This window comes from Trichomonascus vanleenenianus (genome assembly GCF_965637985.1).
Source record: "Trichomonascus vanleenenianus strain CLIB 3782 genome assembly, contig: TRVA0_047S, whole genome shotgun sequence".
NCBI lineage: Eukaryota > Fungi > Ascomycota > Dipodascomycetes > Dipodascales > Trichomonascaceae > Blastobotrys > Blastobotrys vanleenenianus.
Window position 1 is genome coordinate 42,958 of NW_027481840.1, and position 15,369 is coordinate 58,326.

General features: G+C 49.7%; 7 protein-coding genes across 7 annotated transcripts; 5 read left to right on the forward strand and 2 right to left on the reverse strand.

Moving 5' to 3' along the window:
• Positions 1-997: 997 nt before the first annotated feature.
• FRA1 (aminopeptidase P) lies at positions 998-2,848 on the forward strand (the record flags this gene model as incomplete). Its single annotated transcript, XM_076686961.1, has 1 exon — positions 998-2,848. One exon carries the CDS (start codon positions 998-1,000, stop codon positions 2,846-2,848), a length of 1,851 nt encoding a protein of 616 aa, XP_076538798.1.
• A 1,536-nt stretch (positions 2,849-4,384) lies between these two features.
• Positions 4,385-6,109, forward strand: DBF2 (serine/threonine-protein kinase; the record flags this gene model as incomplete). Its single annotated transcript, XM_076686962.1, has 1 exon — positions 4,385-6,109. One exon carries the CDS (start codon positions 4,385-4,387, stop codon positions 6,107-6,109), a length of 1,725 nt encoding a protein of 574 aa, XP_076538799.1.
• Positions 6,110-6,364: 255 nt separating this feature from the next.
• TRVA0_047S00540 (uncharacterized protein) lies at positions 6,365-6,949 on the reverse strand (the record flags this gene model as incomplete). Its single annotated transcript, XM_076686963.1, has 1 exon — positions 6,365-6,949. The coding sequence occupies one exon, from the start codon at positions 6,947-6,949 to the stop codon at positions 6,365-6,367; it is 585 nt and encodes a 194-aa protein (XP_076538800.1).
• Positions 6,950-7,545: 596 nt separating this feature from the next.
• GPI2 (phosphatidylinositol N-acetylglucosaminyltransferase) lies at positions 7,546-8,436 on the forward strand (the record flags this gene model as incomplete). The annotated part of the gene is made up of 1 exon (XM_076686964.1): positions 7,546-8,436. One exon carries the CDS (start codon positions 7,546-7,548, stop codon positions 8,434-8,436), a length of 891 nt encoding a protein of 296 aa, XP_076538801.1.
• Positions 8,437-9,712: 1,276 nt separating this feature from the next.
• On the forward strand, positions 9,713-12,940 carry ALK1 (protein kinase ALK1; the record flags this gene model as incomplete). The annotated part of the gene is made up of 1 exon (XM_076686965.1): positions 9,713-12,940. One exon carries the CDS (start codon positions 9,713-9,715, stop codon positions 12,938-12,940), a length of 3,228 nt encoding a protein of 1,075 aa, XP_076538802.1.
• Positions 12,941-13,416: 476 nt separating this feature from the next.
• TRVA0_047S00606 (guided entry of tail-anchored proteins factor 1) lies at positions 13,417-14,004 on the reverse strand (the record flags this gene model as incomplete). Its single annotated transcript, XM_076686966.1, has 1 exon — positions 13,417-14,004. The coding sequence occupies one exon, from the start codon at positions 14,002-14,004 to the stop codon at positions 13,417-13,419; it is 588 nt and encodes a 195-aa protein (XP_076538803.1).
• Positions 14,005-14,275: 271 nt separating this feature from the next.
• Positions 14,276-15,091, forward strand: CKB1 (casein kinase 2 regulatory subunit CKB1; the record flags this gene model as incomplete). Its single annotated transcript, XM_076686967.1, has 1 exon — positions 14,276-15,091. The coding sequence occupies one exon, from the start codon at positions 14,276-14,278 to the stop codon at positions 15,089-15,091; it is 816 nt and encodes a 271-aa protein (XP_076538804.1).
• Positions 15,092-15,369: the final 278 nt, after the last annotated feature.

Below are 15,369 nucleotides of genomic sequence, written 5' to 3' on the forward strand. Positions count from 1 at the left end.
GCTATGGAATAGCTTTCTAATACCTTAAGCCTCTACCATCTATGTCATGAAAAACCGTGATATCGATTACAATTATATCTATGAAAAGCGAAGCCGAATGTCCGCTCAAGCCATTCATTAGTCTAGAAGACTAAGGAGGAGCTAAATTAGTCACCAATGCCAGGGTCATGGATTAACGATAAATTCAATGCGACATACAAGATTGACTGCAGCTACGGATTAACAAATATATAATATACTGCAGCCCTATTACTGGATACGAATGTCGGACGATCGAGGCTTTAATCTCTGCCTTGTTGCCATTGTAGCCTCGCCTATACGCGATTTTTTCCCTTAGAAGAGCTAGAGAGACTTGAGTATTCTTGTAATCACTAATCTCGTTGAGCTGGTACTGCTTCAACATTTGAACTAGCGCTTTATCATAAATCGCTATGGAGTGCGGCTTAGGCGGCACGGATATGGAGCGCCGCACTGGTATTAATTACTGTAGCGCATCAACGAAGTACCAGGGGTACATAGCGCAAGAAATATTACTCCATTTTCCTTATTCTGGCCATGAGAAGCCGTAATAGGTCCCCTGCCCCCAACAATGTCTTCTGCACAATACGTACTCGAGTTGAGTGCCGTACAGCCGTAGACATCCCTAGTAGTAACTTACCGGTAGTCAAATCACCAGTAAAGATACACATAGTACCACCCATCTCATATAATAAGATTCGTTAATGAACACTTTAAGTTCAATTATATTCAATTCTCTATTCTAGCAGTTGTCAATAAACCTATACTTCGAACTGGTTCACCTTAAGGCTATTGCCATAGCGATGGGCGGGTCATCGCATAGTGCATCGCACGGCACTGGGAGGCCCGCGGCTCCAAAGTGTCCTTCTTCATCCACCACCGATCACAGATTTCCGGATATATACCCTGATATATGTCCTATCGAGTTCGGGCGTGGCAATATAACTACAGTAGTACACTGAGGCAATCCATTCGAACCATGGCGACCGACACTTCAGCGCGGCTGCGAGAACTGCGGAAGCACTTCCATAAGAACGACATTGGGCTCTACGTCGTGCTGACCCAGGACGAGCACAACAGCGAGTACACTAGCGATGCGGATGAGCGTCGAGCATTCATCTCTGGGTTCACCGGGTCTGCCGGTACCGCTGTCATTAGCGAGACTAAGGCTGTCCTGGCGACCGATGGCCGGTACTTCCTTCAGGCCGGTAAGCAATTGAGCTCCGATTGGCAGCTGCTCAAGCAGGGTGTCAAGGGAGTGCCTACGTGGTCCGAGTGGGCCGCCCAGGAAGCGGCGTCCACGGGTACCAACATTGGCGTTGACCCGAAGCTTATCTCGTACGGCGATGTCAAGAGCCTGCAGGACCTTTTGGTCAAGAAGGGCGCCAAGGGGACCCTTGTGGGGCTTGAAACGAACCTCATAGACGCTGTGTGGGGAGCAGATAAGCCGCAGCGGTCCAAGAAGCCTGTGTTTGAGCTCCCATTGGAACACACGGGCCGGGGCTTTGAGGATAAGATCTCGGAGCTGCGAAAAGACATTGAGAAGCTGGATGGTACAGCTTTCGTCGTTTCTGCTCTCGATGAGATTGCGTGGCTTTTCAACCTCCGGGGTGAGGATATTGCCTACAACCCGGTCTTTTTCTCGTATGCAATTGTGTCTCCGGACTCTGCTACTCTTTACATTGACGAGAACAAGCTTTCGGAGAAGGTGCGGGCTCACCTCGGCGACGATGTGACTGTCAAGCCATACCAGCAGGTGTTTGAAGACGCACGGAAGTTCAGCGTCAAGCTTAACGAGATCAATGCTACTGCGGCAACTAAAAAGAAGCTTCTGGCTGCCAATGGCTGCTCGTGGGCTCTTATCAAGGCCCTGGGTGGCGCTGATAACGTAAAACTCGTGAACTCCCCTGTAGAGGTTGCCAAAGCTGCTAAGAACGAGACCGAAGTCAACGGTGCTCGAACTGCCCACGTTAAGGACGGTGTTGCGCTTATCCGGTACCTCAGCTGGCTTGAGGATGCGCTCAAGAATGGTTCAAAGATGTCTGACTATGAAGCTGCCATGAAGAGTTTGGAGTTCCGAAAACAGATGGAGAACTTCCGGGGGCTTTCCTTCGAGACTATCTCTTCGTCTGGCCCGAACGCGGCGATCATCCACTATTCGCCAGCCACTGACAGCAAGGAGATGGTAGACATCAACCAGGTCTACCTTCTTGATTCCGGTGGACAGTACCTTGAGGGTACCACCGACACCACGCGAACTTTCCACTTTGGTACCCCATCGGCCGAGGAGAAGCGAGCATTCACTTTGGTTCTCAAGGGTCACATTGCTCTGGCAGAAGCTGTCTTCCCAGAGGGCTCTAATGGATACATGCTCGACACCTTGGCTCGACAGCACCTGTGGAAGTACGGTCTTGATTACCGACACGGTACCGGCCACGGTCTAGGTGCATATTTGAACGTCCACGAGGGCCCAATTGGTGTTGGTTTCCGACCAGGTTATCGGGAGAACCCATTCAAGGTTGGCAATGTCATTTCGAATGAGCCGGGTTATTATGAAGATGGCAAGTTTGGTATTAGAATTGAGTCGGTTGTGGTTGTCAAGGAGAAGAAGACTCTGTTCAACTTTGGTGACGTTAAATACTTTGGTTTTGAGACCATCACCCAGGTGCCGCTGTGCAAGAACCTCATGGACATTGATCTGCTGACTGTTGACGAGAAGAAGTGGGTCAATGAGTATCATGAGCAGGTTTATGAGACTGTTAAGAGCTACTTCTCCGAGTCTGACTCTGCTCTTGCCTGGTTGAAGCGTGAGACTTCTCCACTCGCTTAATCATTCAATGTTAGAAGCTATTTTCATTGTTTGCAAACTATAATCTATGTATGTTACGAAAAAAATTTGTCTAGTTCCCCGCTACTTGTTAGTTCGTGAACCGAGGTTTAATATTGGATCTCTTTTCTCTTTTAATTGAAATCAACGAAATCACGAAACGCGCTAAAAACAAATACAATGGAAATCTAAATGCTATGAACTATGCGATTTTAGAAAATTAAATGCCTTGACGAGAAGGTCATTCATCAAATCGTTTTGTACCTATATTTACTGTAACTTGTTAGTCTCAATTCATAACATACCGGTAATTCATGAGAGCAAACTCGAGTCAATTCACTCATAACCTACTTCATGAGACCAAAAGCAAACCAATCAGGCCTGTTTAGGATGCTATTCAGGCCACTCAAGTTCATTTTGTCCATTGGCATACCGGGTACTAAGTGGGAAAAAGAAAGTGGTTTTAGAAGTGCGGCTGCACGGCTGTGCAACGAACGGCTGTTTCAGTATATTCACTGCTCAAGTACTATGATACAGTAGTATCATGTACCTTTACTGGCTAGAATCGCGCCCTGGAATCTTGTTTATATTATCATTTGTTGGCAAAGCTATGTAAATTTATGATCATTGATTGTGATATGCAAGTACAACTTTCAAAAATACTGCGGTTTTCTGGGGTGCACCGCTGCATGTACCAATTTTTCCGAATTCGTTCGTTGGTACGCGTAGTCAGCTACATGTGGGATGAAGCAGCCAACAAAATACAATTAATTTAATACCACTTTATTGGTAAATAAGCATCTCATCTTAATAAAATGTCGAGCTAGTAACTGCTAAATTTCTGAGTTCATTGTACGGTAGGCGTACTGTATCTATCTATCGGCATATTACAAAAGCAGTACAGTTGTAGCTAGAAACATAGCCCATTCAACTAAGTATTTCTCAATGGTCCTCCTAAATACAACTTATAAAAAAACTTGCAATTTGGCTGGTTGGATGTAATCGCGAAGAATCGCGATATCTATATAGCATCTCAATGAATTCCAGGAGACCTACCACACTAGTTATCGGTAAGTTGAAAAATTGATATTGCCCCTACACGATTCACCAATCATTTTCGCCATATTACATATCAAATAATAATTTCTACATATCAAATAAAAGGATTATAAGAAAATGCAATAGCAATACACTTGCACTTCTATATTTACACGGTCTAGGCGCGTTGAAACATTGTTTCACAGTCTTCGACTCCAACATTTGCCCTTGATATCTATACAGTTACATATCCCGTAGGTATTAATCCACCACAAAAAAGCCAGGGCAGCTTGGGTGAACAACCTGTAAAGAACAATGCACCCCTGTGTAAAAAATCCTTCGAAGATCGAATGTGTGGCATCGGCGAGGAATGCGGCTCGGGGGAGGGTGCGCGAAAATGCAAAACAAACCCGCCTCCTTCATATTGGGGGCGTAAAACACAAACACGCAGCAAACAGGCGGTATATAAACAGGGGTTCTGGGCTTCAATTCTCAGCAAATATGAGCTCACCAGTGCGAAATAAAGACTCGCCGTCGCGGCTGGGGGCGTTTTTCGGCCGGGGCACCACCATGAACTCGGCGGCCGCCGAGATGCGAATGAGCAACTCGCCCAACCGCGGCGTAGGCAGCCCGCCCAAGCGAAACAGCCGGTACGGCGAAGAGGACGAAACCGCCATCATCAAGGGCATGGACGAACTCAAGGTCATTCCGGGTAACAAGGAGAACAATCCATTCCCGGCTGCGGCGGCCCCACGGTCCGAGCTCTCTGCACGCGACTTTGAGAAGATCAACGACCCCAAGGTCAAGCGATTGGTCAATGTCGCCCAATTGTACTTCTTCGACTACTACTTTGACCTTATGACCTACGTGTACAACCGCCAGCAGCGGCTGAACAAGGCCAAGGCATCAATTGCTATGGTTCCCCCGCCGGAGCGCGATGCCAAGTGGAAGTCCTACACGGGGCGCGAAAGAGTATTCCTGCGGAAACGGAGAGTCAAGCTCAAGTACGGAGACTTCCAAATCCTCACCCAGGTTGGACAAGGTGGCTACGGACAGGTTTACCTGGCCCAGAAGAGCGACACGAAGGAGATATGCGCGCTCAAGGTGCTCAACAAGAAGCTGCTCATGAAGCTGGATGAGATTAGACACATCCTCACTGAGAGGGATATCCTCACTGTAGCCAAGTCACCGTGGCTTGTTAAACTATTGTACTCGTTCCAGGACTCGGAAAGTGTGTACCTAGCAATGGAGTTTGTGCCTGGTGGAGACTACCGGACTCTGCTTAACAACACGGGTATTCTGAGCCCTAGGCACACGCGATTCTACATTAGCGAGATGTTTGCATCGCTGGATGCGCTTCACAAGTTGGGATACATCCACCGAGACCTGAAACCGGAGAACTTCCTCATTGACTCTACTGGGCATATCAAGTTGACCGACTTTGGCCTAGCCAGTGGCGCCATCTCCAAGGAGCGGGTGGAATCGATGCGAATCAAGCTGGATGCCGTCAAAGACCTGCAGGTGCCGCATCGGTCGGTCACCGAGCGACAGCAAATGTATCGGTCTCTGCGTAAGAGCGACATCAACTACGCAAACTCCATTGTCGGGTCTCCTGATTACATGGCACTTGAAGTGCTCCAGGGCAAGGATTACAACCACACCATCGACTACTGGTCTCTGGGGTGCATGCTGTTTGAAACCCTGGCTGGGTATCCGCCGTTTGCGGGAGGGACCCCTGACGAAACATATGCCAACTTGCAGCAGTGGAAGCGGGCATTGAGGCGGCCCCAGTATGAGGATGGCAAGTATGTGTTCTCTGACCGGACATGGGACCTTATCCAGCGGCTCATCACAAGCCCACGGTATCGGTTCAACTCGTTTGAGGAGATCAAGCAGCACCAGTACTTTGGCGAGGTTGATTGGGATCATCTGCGTGAGTCGAATCCGCCGTTTGTGCCTCAATTGGACAGCGAGGCCGACGCTGGCTACTTTGACGACTTTACCAACGAGTCCGACATGGCCAAGTACAAGGAGGTCATGGAGAAACGCAACCAGGTAGAGAATCTGGCCGATAAGGGCACTCCGCTGCCTTCGCGAGCGTTCATTGGGTTCACTTACAAGCACTCAAAGAACCAGCAAAACGTCAATGCTCTCGAGGAGACTCGAAAAAGTCTCAATAGCTACCGGACACGAGCTGTCGACACCACTTTTGGCACCATTTTCTAGGTTGCTTTTTTTATTTGACCCGGTTTGCTCCATTATTTATTCATCAGATTCGTATAGTCGGTTTAATCGTACCATTGCTCTTCGGAATGCTTTTTCATGCTTGTTCGTATTTCGCAATGCCCTTTCATATCTCGGAATGCTCTTTCATATCTCGGAATGTTCTTTCATATCTCGGAATGCCCTTTAAAATCTCGGGATAGCTAATTATTCCGCCCTTTCATGACTCGTAAAGCTCTAATTATTCGTTGTCGCTCATTACCTATCGTCATCGTCTGCCTGCCAGTACTCCTTACTCTGGTCATCCACAGCATTCATATAACTAGCAACCGTGTCCAGCTTGTCAATTGTCTCCTTTACATGCTTCGAAATCGTTTCAAACTGTTGCTCGTCAAACAGATTCTTCCGCAAAGCGTCAATATCATTAATTTCCCATGTGTTCCTGTAGTTATCCTTGTCGTTTTTAGCGTGAGTGATGGCCATGGAAGTAACCAACTCCGTCTGAGCCTGTCGTAGCTTCTCCAATGCCTCAGCATGGGCTTTGCCAAAGAACGATCCTCCGTTCATGCTCGCTTGGCGGGCCATCTCTGCCGCGTCGTCCAAAACATCAATTTCGGCCCATAGCCGGTCGTGATTGTCTACGACCGGGCGTACTGAAGGGATCTCTTCGCCAGCTGGGGCCGTGTAAATAATACTGGCCGCATCCTCGGACTGGTTCGTGTTGTTTGTATTATTCGTATTAGTTCGCCTCAGTGGGCGCCGTGAAGCAGAACTTATGGGCCTCAGTACAGGAGACTGTTCTCTGGACGGTGGGTTCGACAGCTGCGCTACCCGAGACGTCATCGTTGGGGATTGTCGTCGATATCTGTTGGTGATGGTGATTTACCCGCTCCCAGCACACCAGCTATAGTTAAGACGGTACTAACGTGGAGATTAATTCAACATCCGTACCTCCATATGAAATGACAATTAAAAGAAATAGAACTATGGATAAAATCCTCAGTCGTTGTTGAGTGTCCGGGAATCTACTTCTTCCCGTCCCCAAAGGGCTATGCTTGTGTCGAGGAGTCTTGTGAGTTGCGTTACAGCGTAACCGACTTTCGTAACAATGTTACAAAACTCCCAACCTGTAACAAAATTCTGTAACAACCGTCACAACTACCGGACTACAACAAAATGGGGGGACCAGTCCCCCCAAACCCCCCTGGGGCTCCGCTACGCGGAGGAAATAATCAAGTCCAGGATTCTCCGCGCAGCGGAGCCACGGGAGCTCGAGGGCTGGCCCTCGAAAACGACACCGCACGATCAGACCGTACGGAGGCAGAGCGTACCTGGAAGCATGTGTGATGTGATATACAAGCAGTCTGAAGTTTACGCCGGATGACATACGGCGGAAAACGGTGTGTCAGGGGAGACAGCACACTACGACGACAATCGTGATGGAAGATGACCTCGTTCCGTGGCCCAGTAAGCCGGAGGAGAAACCGTGGCGGAAGCTGCTGTGGGTCGACCAGCCATACCCGGATAACTACGTCGACGAGTCCTTCCTATCGCAGTTGAAGCGGAACTCCAATGTACAGCAATACCTGTTCTGGGATCTCGTCACCGATTCCTCGGTGATCCTGCTCCACCTGTCGACAATTGTCGTGTTTGGGACGACATTTCTGGGCATATACGACCGCGGGTGGGACCCTGCGTGGGTAGCTACTGCGTCTTCGGGCGTGACGGTCATGGGGTTCGTCGTGTACGATACGGTGCAGAAGCACAGTCGAGACAGAATAGTCCAGCTTAAGTCGGCCTGTTTGATCCTGTTTACCATTTTGGCGCTGTCCCCTGTGCTCAAAAGTTTGACCCAGAGTACATCCAGTGATTCGATTTGGGCATTGGCTTGTTGGCTATGCCTGGCTAATGTTTGCTTCCACGATTACTCGTTCTTTCCACGGAAGCAGTTTAGGCCCATGTTGTCTACGAATTTGGCATTGTGTGCAGCAATTGTGCTAGCTTCGCGATTGCCAACTACATTGTCGGTATTTTATTTTGTGTTGTATAGTATTGAGTTGTTTGGCGTATTCCCTACCTTTGCGCTGTGGGTGCGTCAGACTTCGCGAGCGTGCCATTGGGTGCTACTGGCAGTTTGTTTGGGGCTTGCCGATGCTGGTGTCTACTCAATCGGAGGCTTAGGGCTTCTATCAGTGTGGGTTCTCACCCAGGCGGCTGTTGCGTTTGTATTCCCCAGCCTGTTACGCAGCCTACAGAAGTACAAGAACGAGATCCAGGGGCCGTGGGATCCTGCCAAGCCTGTAATCAACTGGCGACGAACCCAGGCCTGACTTGTTTTTTTTTATTTATTTATTTGGGATGGAGTTGTAATATGTTTTGCGGCTCGTGCGGCTCGTACGTGCGGCTTTGAAACAGGAGAATAAGAAAAGAACGAAAAATCGGAAAATTGTCGCCTTCCTCGAAATTCTATATTTAACGGTGAGGTTCCTGCGGTAGGGTCCAATTACCGAACGCCGGATGAATCCAGGGGCAGAAAGCGTGTGATGTATACAGAAAGCAAGGTATGTACACCCCCTTTTGATGTGTGTGCGTTGGCTGACACTGCGAGATCTTCAGATATTCTCGTTTAGATCCCTGTTCTCCATTCACTGGGGAAGATCATACGATAGTGGCGCAATGATGTCATTCACGCAACTGGTTGGCCCCCATCCCGCGCTGGTGAGAGACTTGAGGATGTGGGTGGTATTAAATGGAAGGATCAGTGGTACTAAGGGGAGAGATTAAAGCACGGCTCATTCGGTACTAGATACGCCTGACCAGCAAGTAAGCCGGCGGAATGGGAACACGAGAAAGAGAGTACAGAGGCATTGGAAATTTTTCAGGTGAGTTGAGAACCTACGTGTACCGTCCAGCTGCTCGGCGAAGCGAGAACGGTCGAAAAAAAAACGATCGGATTATTCCACAACGTGCGACACGCGCATATGCACCTCGACGCGAGCTGTTGGCAGTCTTTAAGGGGGGGGGGGGGGGTGAGAAAGGGGTTTTAGCGAGGACCAAACCGACAATTTGTCAGGGGCCTACAGTTGTCTCGGAGAAGAAAAAGTTTTGACTCAACTGTTTCTTACGCGAGCTCACTTGGGTCTTGAGCTCCCCTGGCTCACGAAGGGTCGTAACGAGGGGGGATACTGTATGTGTAGCGGCTGAGTCTTTTTCGTGCGCGAATCTGCCCCGGTGGGTTCCAGCTCGCATACGTAGCCGCCTAAGGTCGGGCTGGAGAGAGGATCCTGCACGTTAAACCCAAAAATAAAAACAGTCCTGCAACGCGAGAGCGGTGCGTATACACAACGCGTGTGGATGAGTGCTGCTTCAGTACTATACTGTGCCTAGCATTATACAAACAGTGCTGCAGCAGGACGAGCGATAAATTTTGTTGGCCCTTAATATTGTCCATCCCCATTTTTAGTCCTGGACCTCACCGTCTGTCGAAGCCTCGAAATCCACCGCTTGGTGCTTTCCATTCCTTTTTAGCTTTTATTTTTCGTTTCTTATTCTCTCCTTCGAATATTTTGTAGCCCGTCGATTGAAGAGATTGTTGGTTGGAAACCCATGGAGAAATCACACCGCAGAAGTTCTTCCTCGTTCTTCTCGACGACAGGCTCCACGATCAAGGGGCACAGGCCTTCTTTTTCGATCTCGTCGACGTATGAAAACAAAACATATGGCAAGCGTAACAAGAAGGGCCACAAATCTGCCCTGACCCAGTCCTATATCGATGACCAGCTTTGGTCTTATTCTGGGGAGCGCGAGAGCGAGGAAGCTCCGCGCTCTGCCAGTGGATCGAGACAGCCTCTCGTGGGGCTGGGGGTTCTCGACTTTGAGTCCAATAAAGAGAACGAGGCGACGAACTGGGAGCTCGAGACGACCCAGATCCTAAACCAGGTCGTAGACCCGAATGCCAAGAAGGAGAGGTTGGTTAAAAAAGAGGAGTGGTTCGAACCGGAAGAAGAAGAAGAAGAGGAGGAGGACGAAGAAGAAGAAGAAGAAGAGCCGCCGAAGCGGTCAATTGAAAATTCTGATTCTTCAGCGATCATCCCCGCTATCCACCATTCGGACTCGGCCAATACCATTGCCACGCTCCAGGCACCCTCGCCCAATTTGGCCAACGGCAGCAAATGCATCCATCCATCAAAGTCGTCGACTTCTATCCGTAGCAATAATTCGACTCTGTCGACTCGGGCACTGAGCCGGATCGCGCAGGCGCGCATATCGACCGTTTCCACTGCATCGTCCATCTCCTCCAAGGCGACCATTGAGGGGGGCAGCAAGAAGTACAAGCACACCTCTATCTCTTCGACCAGCTCCATGGTGCAAAGATCCAATACTTTACGACCCACCCAACCGCGAAAGAATATTAAAAATAACGACTATTTCAATGATGACACTAACGAAGATAAAGATACCACGATCCAGTCCAACAATCGCTCGACGATCATTCAGATCAAGGAGTCCGATGACAATGACTCTCTGTGGGGCGACGACGATGACGATGATGGCGGCCAGAGTGACGGAGAGGAGATTGAGTTCAACCGAAACCTCCACCACCTGAGTTTGTCCAAAGGAACCTCCCGGACTACTACGCGCAAGAAGAAGCCCATGGCGCCCTGTTTGTCAGTGGTCATAAATGATGAGGACTTTGAGGGCTATGAAGTGGATGATCAAACTTCTGACCACTATGATCGGAAGAAGAACACCACCAGTGCCAGTGTTAGGTCGAATTTGACTGTGGATACGTCTCTTTCGTCCCATGATCTTGATCCGCCACGTAGACTGTCGTCTGCTGGATCTGTCCAGCCTCCCACTCCTACCTCTACATCCTCTCTGCGATCCAAAGACTCGCGGTACGAGCTCGCTTCCAGCCCTTCAGTGGCTTCCTTTTTGTCATTTAAGAAGTCTGGCAGCGAGATCAAGCATAAGCGGGTAGACAAATATGCTATTTCTGGCCCCACGGGCTTGGTCGAGACTAGCGACTACTTTGAACCGGGCAGCGGCAGGGATAACGCTAGCATTGCCAGCGACGCCCAGAGTCAGTACCAAGCGCAAAGGAATAGGAAGCGACGATCTGGCCACACCATCTTCTCATCAATTTCTTCTGCATCGCTCTTTTCGAACCACAACAAGCAAGCGTCGACTAGTTCCTCGGGGATCCTAAGCCTTGGTAACAAGAAGGAGCAGCAGAGCTATGATCTGCCATCGCCCAAGGAGAACAAAAATATGAAGAAGTCCTCGTTTGCCGATATCAAGCGGTCATTCCTGTCTTTCTCGCCATCGCGTCCGTCGCTTTTTAGGAACTCCTCGGGTAGCAGCTCCAAGTCCAAGAGCTCCAAGTATGAGAAACCGGTGATTTCTCTGCCTACTCCGTCGGATACTTCGCGAGAAAAGCTCCAAAACAAGCTGCGAGCATCCAACTCTCTTCTATCACTGGCTCGATCAGATACCTCCAATTCTTTGGTGGCAGTGCCAGTGCGCGAACACGAGCGGTACCAGCTTGACGTGCTGTTGGGCTTATGCAATTCGTCGACTATCTGCGACTTTGACAGCTATGCACGATCTATTTCTCCTGGCTTGTCGAAGCTGGCCGAAGCGTCTTTCAGTGAGGTTTACATCCAGAACAATCGAGAGACCTTCACTTCCAAGATCTACAAGGTCATTCCATTTGGTAACGAAGAGTTGGAGCAGCTACCTGCGCAGGATATCATCCAAGAGCTAACCGTTGCTCGGCTGCTCATGACGCTGGACGGGTTTGTGGATGTTATTGACGCTGCTGTGGTTAAGGGCACCTATCCACAGGAATTGTTGGACCTGTGGGATGACTATGCTGATGCTAATGGCAGCGAGAGCCACAGACCGGACTACTTCCAAGATTCGCAGCTGTACTGCGTTATGGTGTTCAACAACGCGGGTACTGACCTTGAGCACTTCCCGCTGACTACGTGGCTCGAGGCTCAGGTCATCTTCTGGCAGACGGTGCGATGTCTGGCGGTTGCTGAGGAGAAGTACCGGTTCGAGCATCGTGACTTACACTGGGGCAACTTGGTTATCTCGACGAATAAGCACGGCACGGAGCGCGACCGAGACGTGGCTCAGTTAATGCATAAACTCGACATCCAGGATCCCGAGCTGGAAGAGTACAATTATGATCACACTGATCTCAAGGTTACTCTTATTGACTATACTTTGTCTCGAGCGACCAACATGGACGGTACTGTTGTGTACACGCGCATGGACCACCCAGACTTCTTCCGGGGCAAGGGAGACTATCAATTCGACATCTACCGGTTCATGCGAAAGCACATTAGCACGATGCAGGTCGCTCCTCATTCTCCCCACTTGATGTCGGGGTCGTCTCCGAAATCCAGCGATACTCTGTCGATCCGGTCTCTTAGTATGAGCAGCGGTAACGAGTGCGACTGGTCGGTGTTTTGTGCCAAGACGAACGTGTTGTGGCTGCACTACCTGGCAGACAAAATGATGAACCACAAGGGCCTCAAGAAAGTGACTGTGACGAGAAGCGGGCGGCTCAGCGATGCGTCGCTCCGGGACAAGTATAAGAACGGTGGAGGAAGCGTTGACATGGGCGAAGAAGCGCAGGCGTTTAAGAACATTGAGCTTATCCACCAGGCGATTGACCCGCGGAAGAAGCGGTTCAACAACGGGTCTGGGTCTTCGGGCAAGAAGCATGCGCGGGAGATGTCGTTCCAGGACTTTTACTCGGCGCAGCATGTGTGGCTGTGGGGGCTCAAGCTGAAGATTGTGCCCCAGGAGGCTGTTAACTAATTTATTGTACTATTTATCGTTTATCCATTCATTCATTCATCTATTATTCAATAGATCTCAATTATCCAACACAATAGCTATCAATTATCCAACCTTGTTTTTGCAATCTATCACCCAACCTCAATAACTACCATCCAACTTAACTATCATCCAACCAACTTAGTCAATAGCTGACATTCAATCAACTTATTCAATAACTACCAATCATGCCGCCTACCTATTTTGTAACTATCGATTATCTAACACTTATTCAATAGCTATCAATTAATCATCCAACATTAACGTCAATTATCTAATTAGTGAATATATTTCTCAATGTGTTGAAGAGGGGTATTCGAACAGATACAGATGATTCAGTAATGCCCCGCTGAATAACGTACTGCTTGTAATAGATCCAAATACAAGAATAATATGCGATTTTTGAATATGTATGATCACTCACTATCCGCGGATTCCCCACAAAAGCCTCTCATAGATCAGTTGGCCTTAGACTCAACAGGCTTCACAGCAACTTTTGGCTGAGTGCAATACTGATAAGTCTTCTTCGAGGTGTTAATAAGCGTGTCCAACGCCCAATTGCAAGCCATGAGCCAGATGGAGACGGACACCGACCCCAGAGGCGCCGACGTCAGCCCCAGGCCCCAAACTACCGAGTGCGGCGCAATCCCCTCGGGCAGCCAAAACACAGCACTCTTTCGGTGCTTGATCCGCAGCATCACCGAGGATCCCGTCGTCAACAGGAACAGCGCAGCAGACACCAACCGCTTGACCATGGTCTTGGACGAATTAAGCGACCCATTGAGGGCTTCAATCTCGCTCTTGAGCTTGCCATACTGGCGGTCGAGCTTCGCCCATTTGGCAAACTCGTCCTTGGAGCTCGTATTGGTCTTTTTCGTGTGGCAGTCAATGGCCTCTCGCTGCTTGTGCCGCAGTTTGGATACGGTGCTCGATGGGGCAAAGCTGATATAAAGCTGCCACAAAAACTCGCCGACCGTGTCCTTGCCTATGAGGCTCACGATCTTGCCAAATATTACACACAAGAGGACGTACAGAAGCAACGACATGGCCCTTTTTTCCAGTAATTTCACCAAATCCAACCAGTAAAACGACTTGACCCGTGGTGAGCCGTGTCGCCATGTCGCAGAATTTGATGATGCGGGGCGCGCGAGGCTAATGTCCCAACCCCTCAGAAAACTTTGGTGATGTGGGGCGCGCGAGGCTAATGTCCCAACGGGGCCGGGCCAACGAACGAAAAAAAAACTGCGTCGACGGTTCACCATCGTGCCCACAGAGAAAAGACAGAACACACAAACACAAGAGAGAACTAACCAAACAATGGATCCAGAGGGCCCGAGTTCGTCGGAAGGGTCAGCGGAGGAGACCTGGGTGAGCTCTTTCTGTTCGATGGTGGGCCACGAGTACTTTGCCGAGGTTCTGGACGAGTTCATTGACGACGACTTCAACCTGATTGGGCTGTCGTCGATCGTGCCTAACTACCGCCAGGCGCTCGAGGTGATTAGCGACCTGGAGCCCGAAGACCGCGCGAACGTGGCGCGGTCGCCGAATATCCCCATGATCGAGGAGTCAGCCGAGATGCTGTACGGCCTCATCCACGCGCGGTTCATTCTGTCGCGCACGGGGCTGTACATGATGGCGGAAAAGTACCGCCTCAAGCATTTTGGCGCCTGCCCGCGGTATTTCTGCGAGAAGACGACACTGCTGCCAATTGGGCGGTACGACGCGGTGGGGTTTGAGACGGTGCGGCTTTACTGTCCGTGCTGCCAGGACATATACACACCGCCGCACTCGCGATACACCAGCGTAGATGGCGCATACTTTGGCACGAGCTTTGTGGGGCTGTTCCTGGACACGTATCCGGAGATCGAGATCCAATGCATGCGGCTGCGACAGAAGCGGTTCGAGCTCAAGATATACGGGTTTAAGATATCGGAGCAGTCGCGGTCTGGTCCGCGAATGGCGTGGTTGCGGATGCATCCGGGGAGCAGCGAGGAGCAGGAGCAGATAGACCGTGAGGACATTGCCCTACGGGGCGGGTCGATAGGGCCCAAAAAGCCGCGCAAGCTGATTCGCGGCGAGGAAGGAGAAGAAGGCGAAGACGAGGAGATGGAGGATCAAATGCAACTCGACTAATGACGTTTATGACGACCTTTTTATTATTTCCATCGGTTTTTATTATATACCCATTTTTTGGGGGCACTTTATTGGCATATAGAATAGTTAATTCCCGGTTGCTTGACCACTGCTTTTTAGTTACGTCTAAGCTAGTGGGATCCAGCTAGGTACAGAGCTTTGGACGCAAGGTGATAAGCATGATTTAATTACTACTACGATTACGAAACAGTTTTGAAGGATTTTAAGCCGCATAGTGTTTTAACATTTGATTGAGATGCGACTTAGCATGGGTCTAA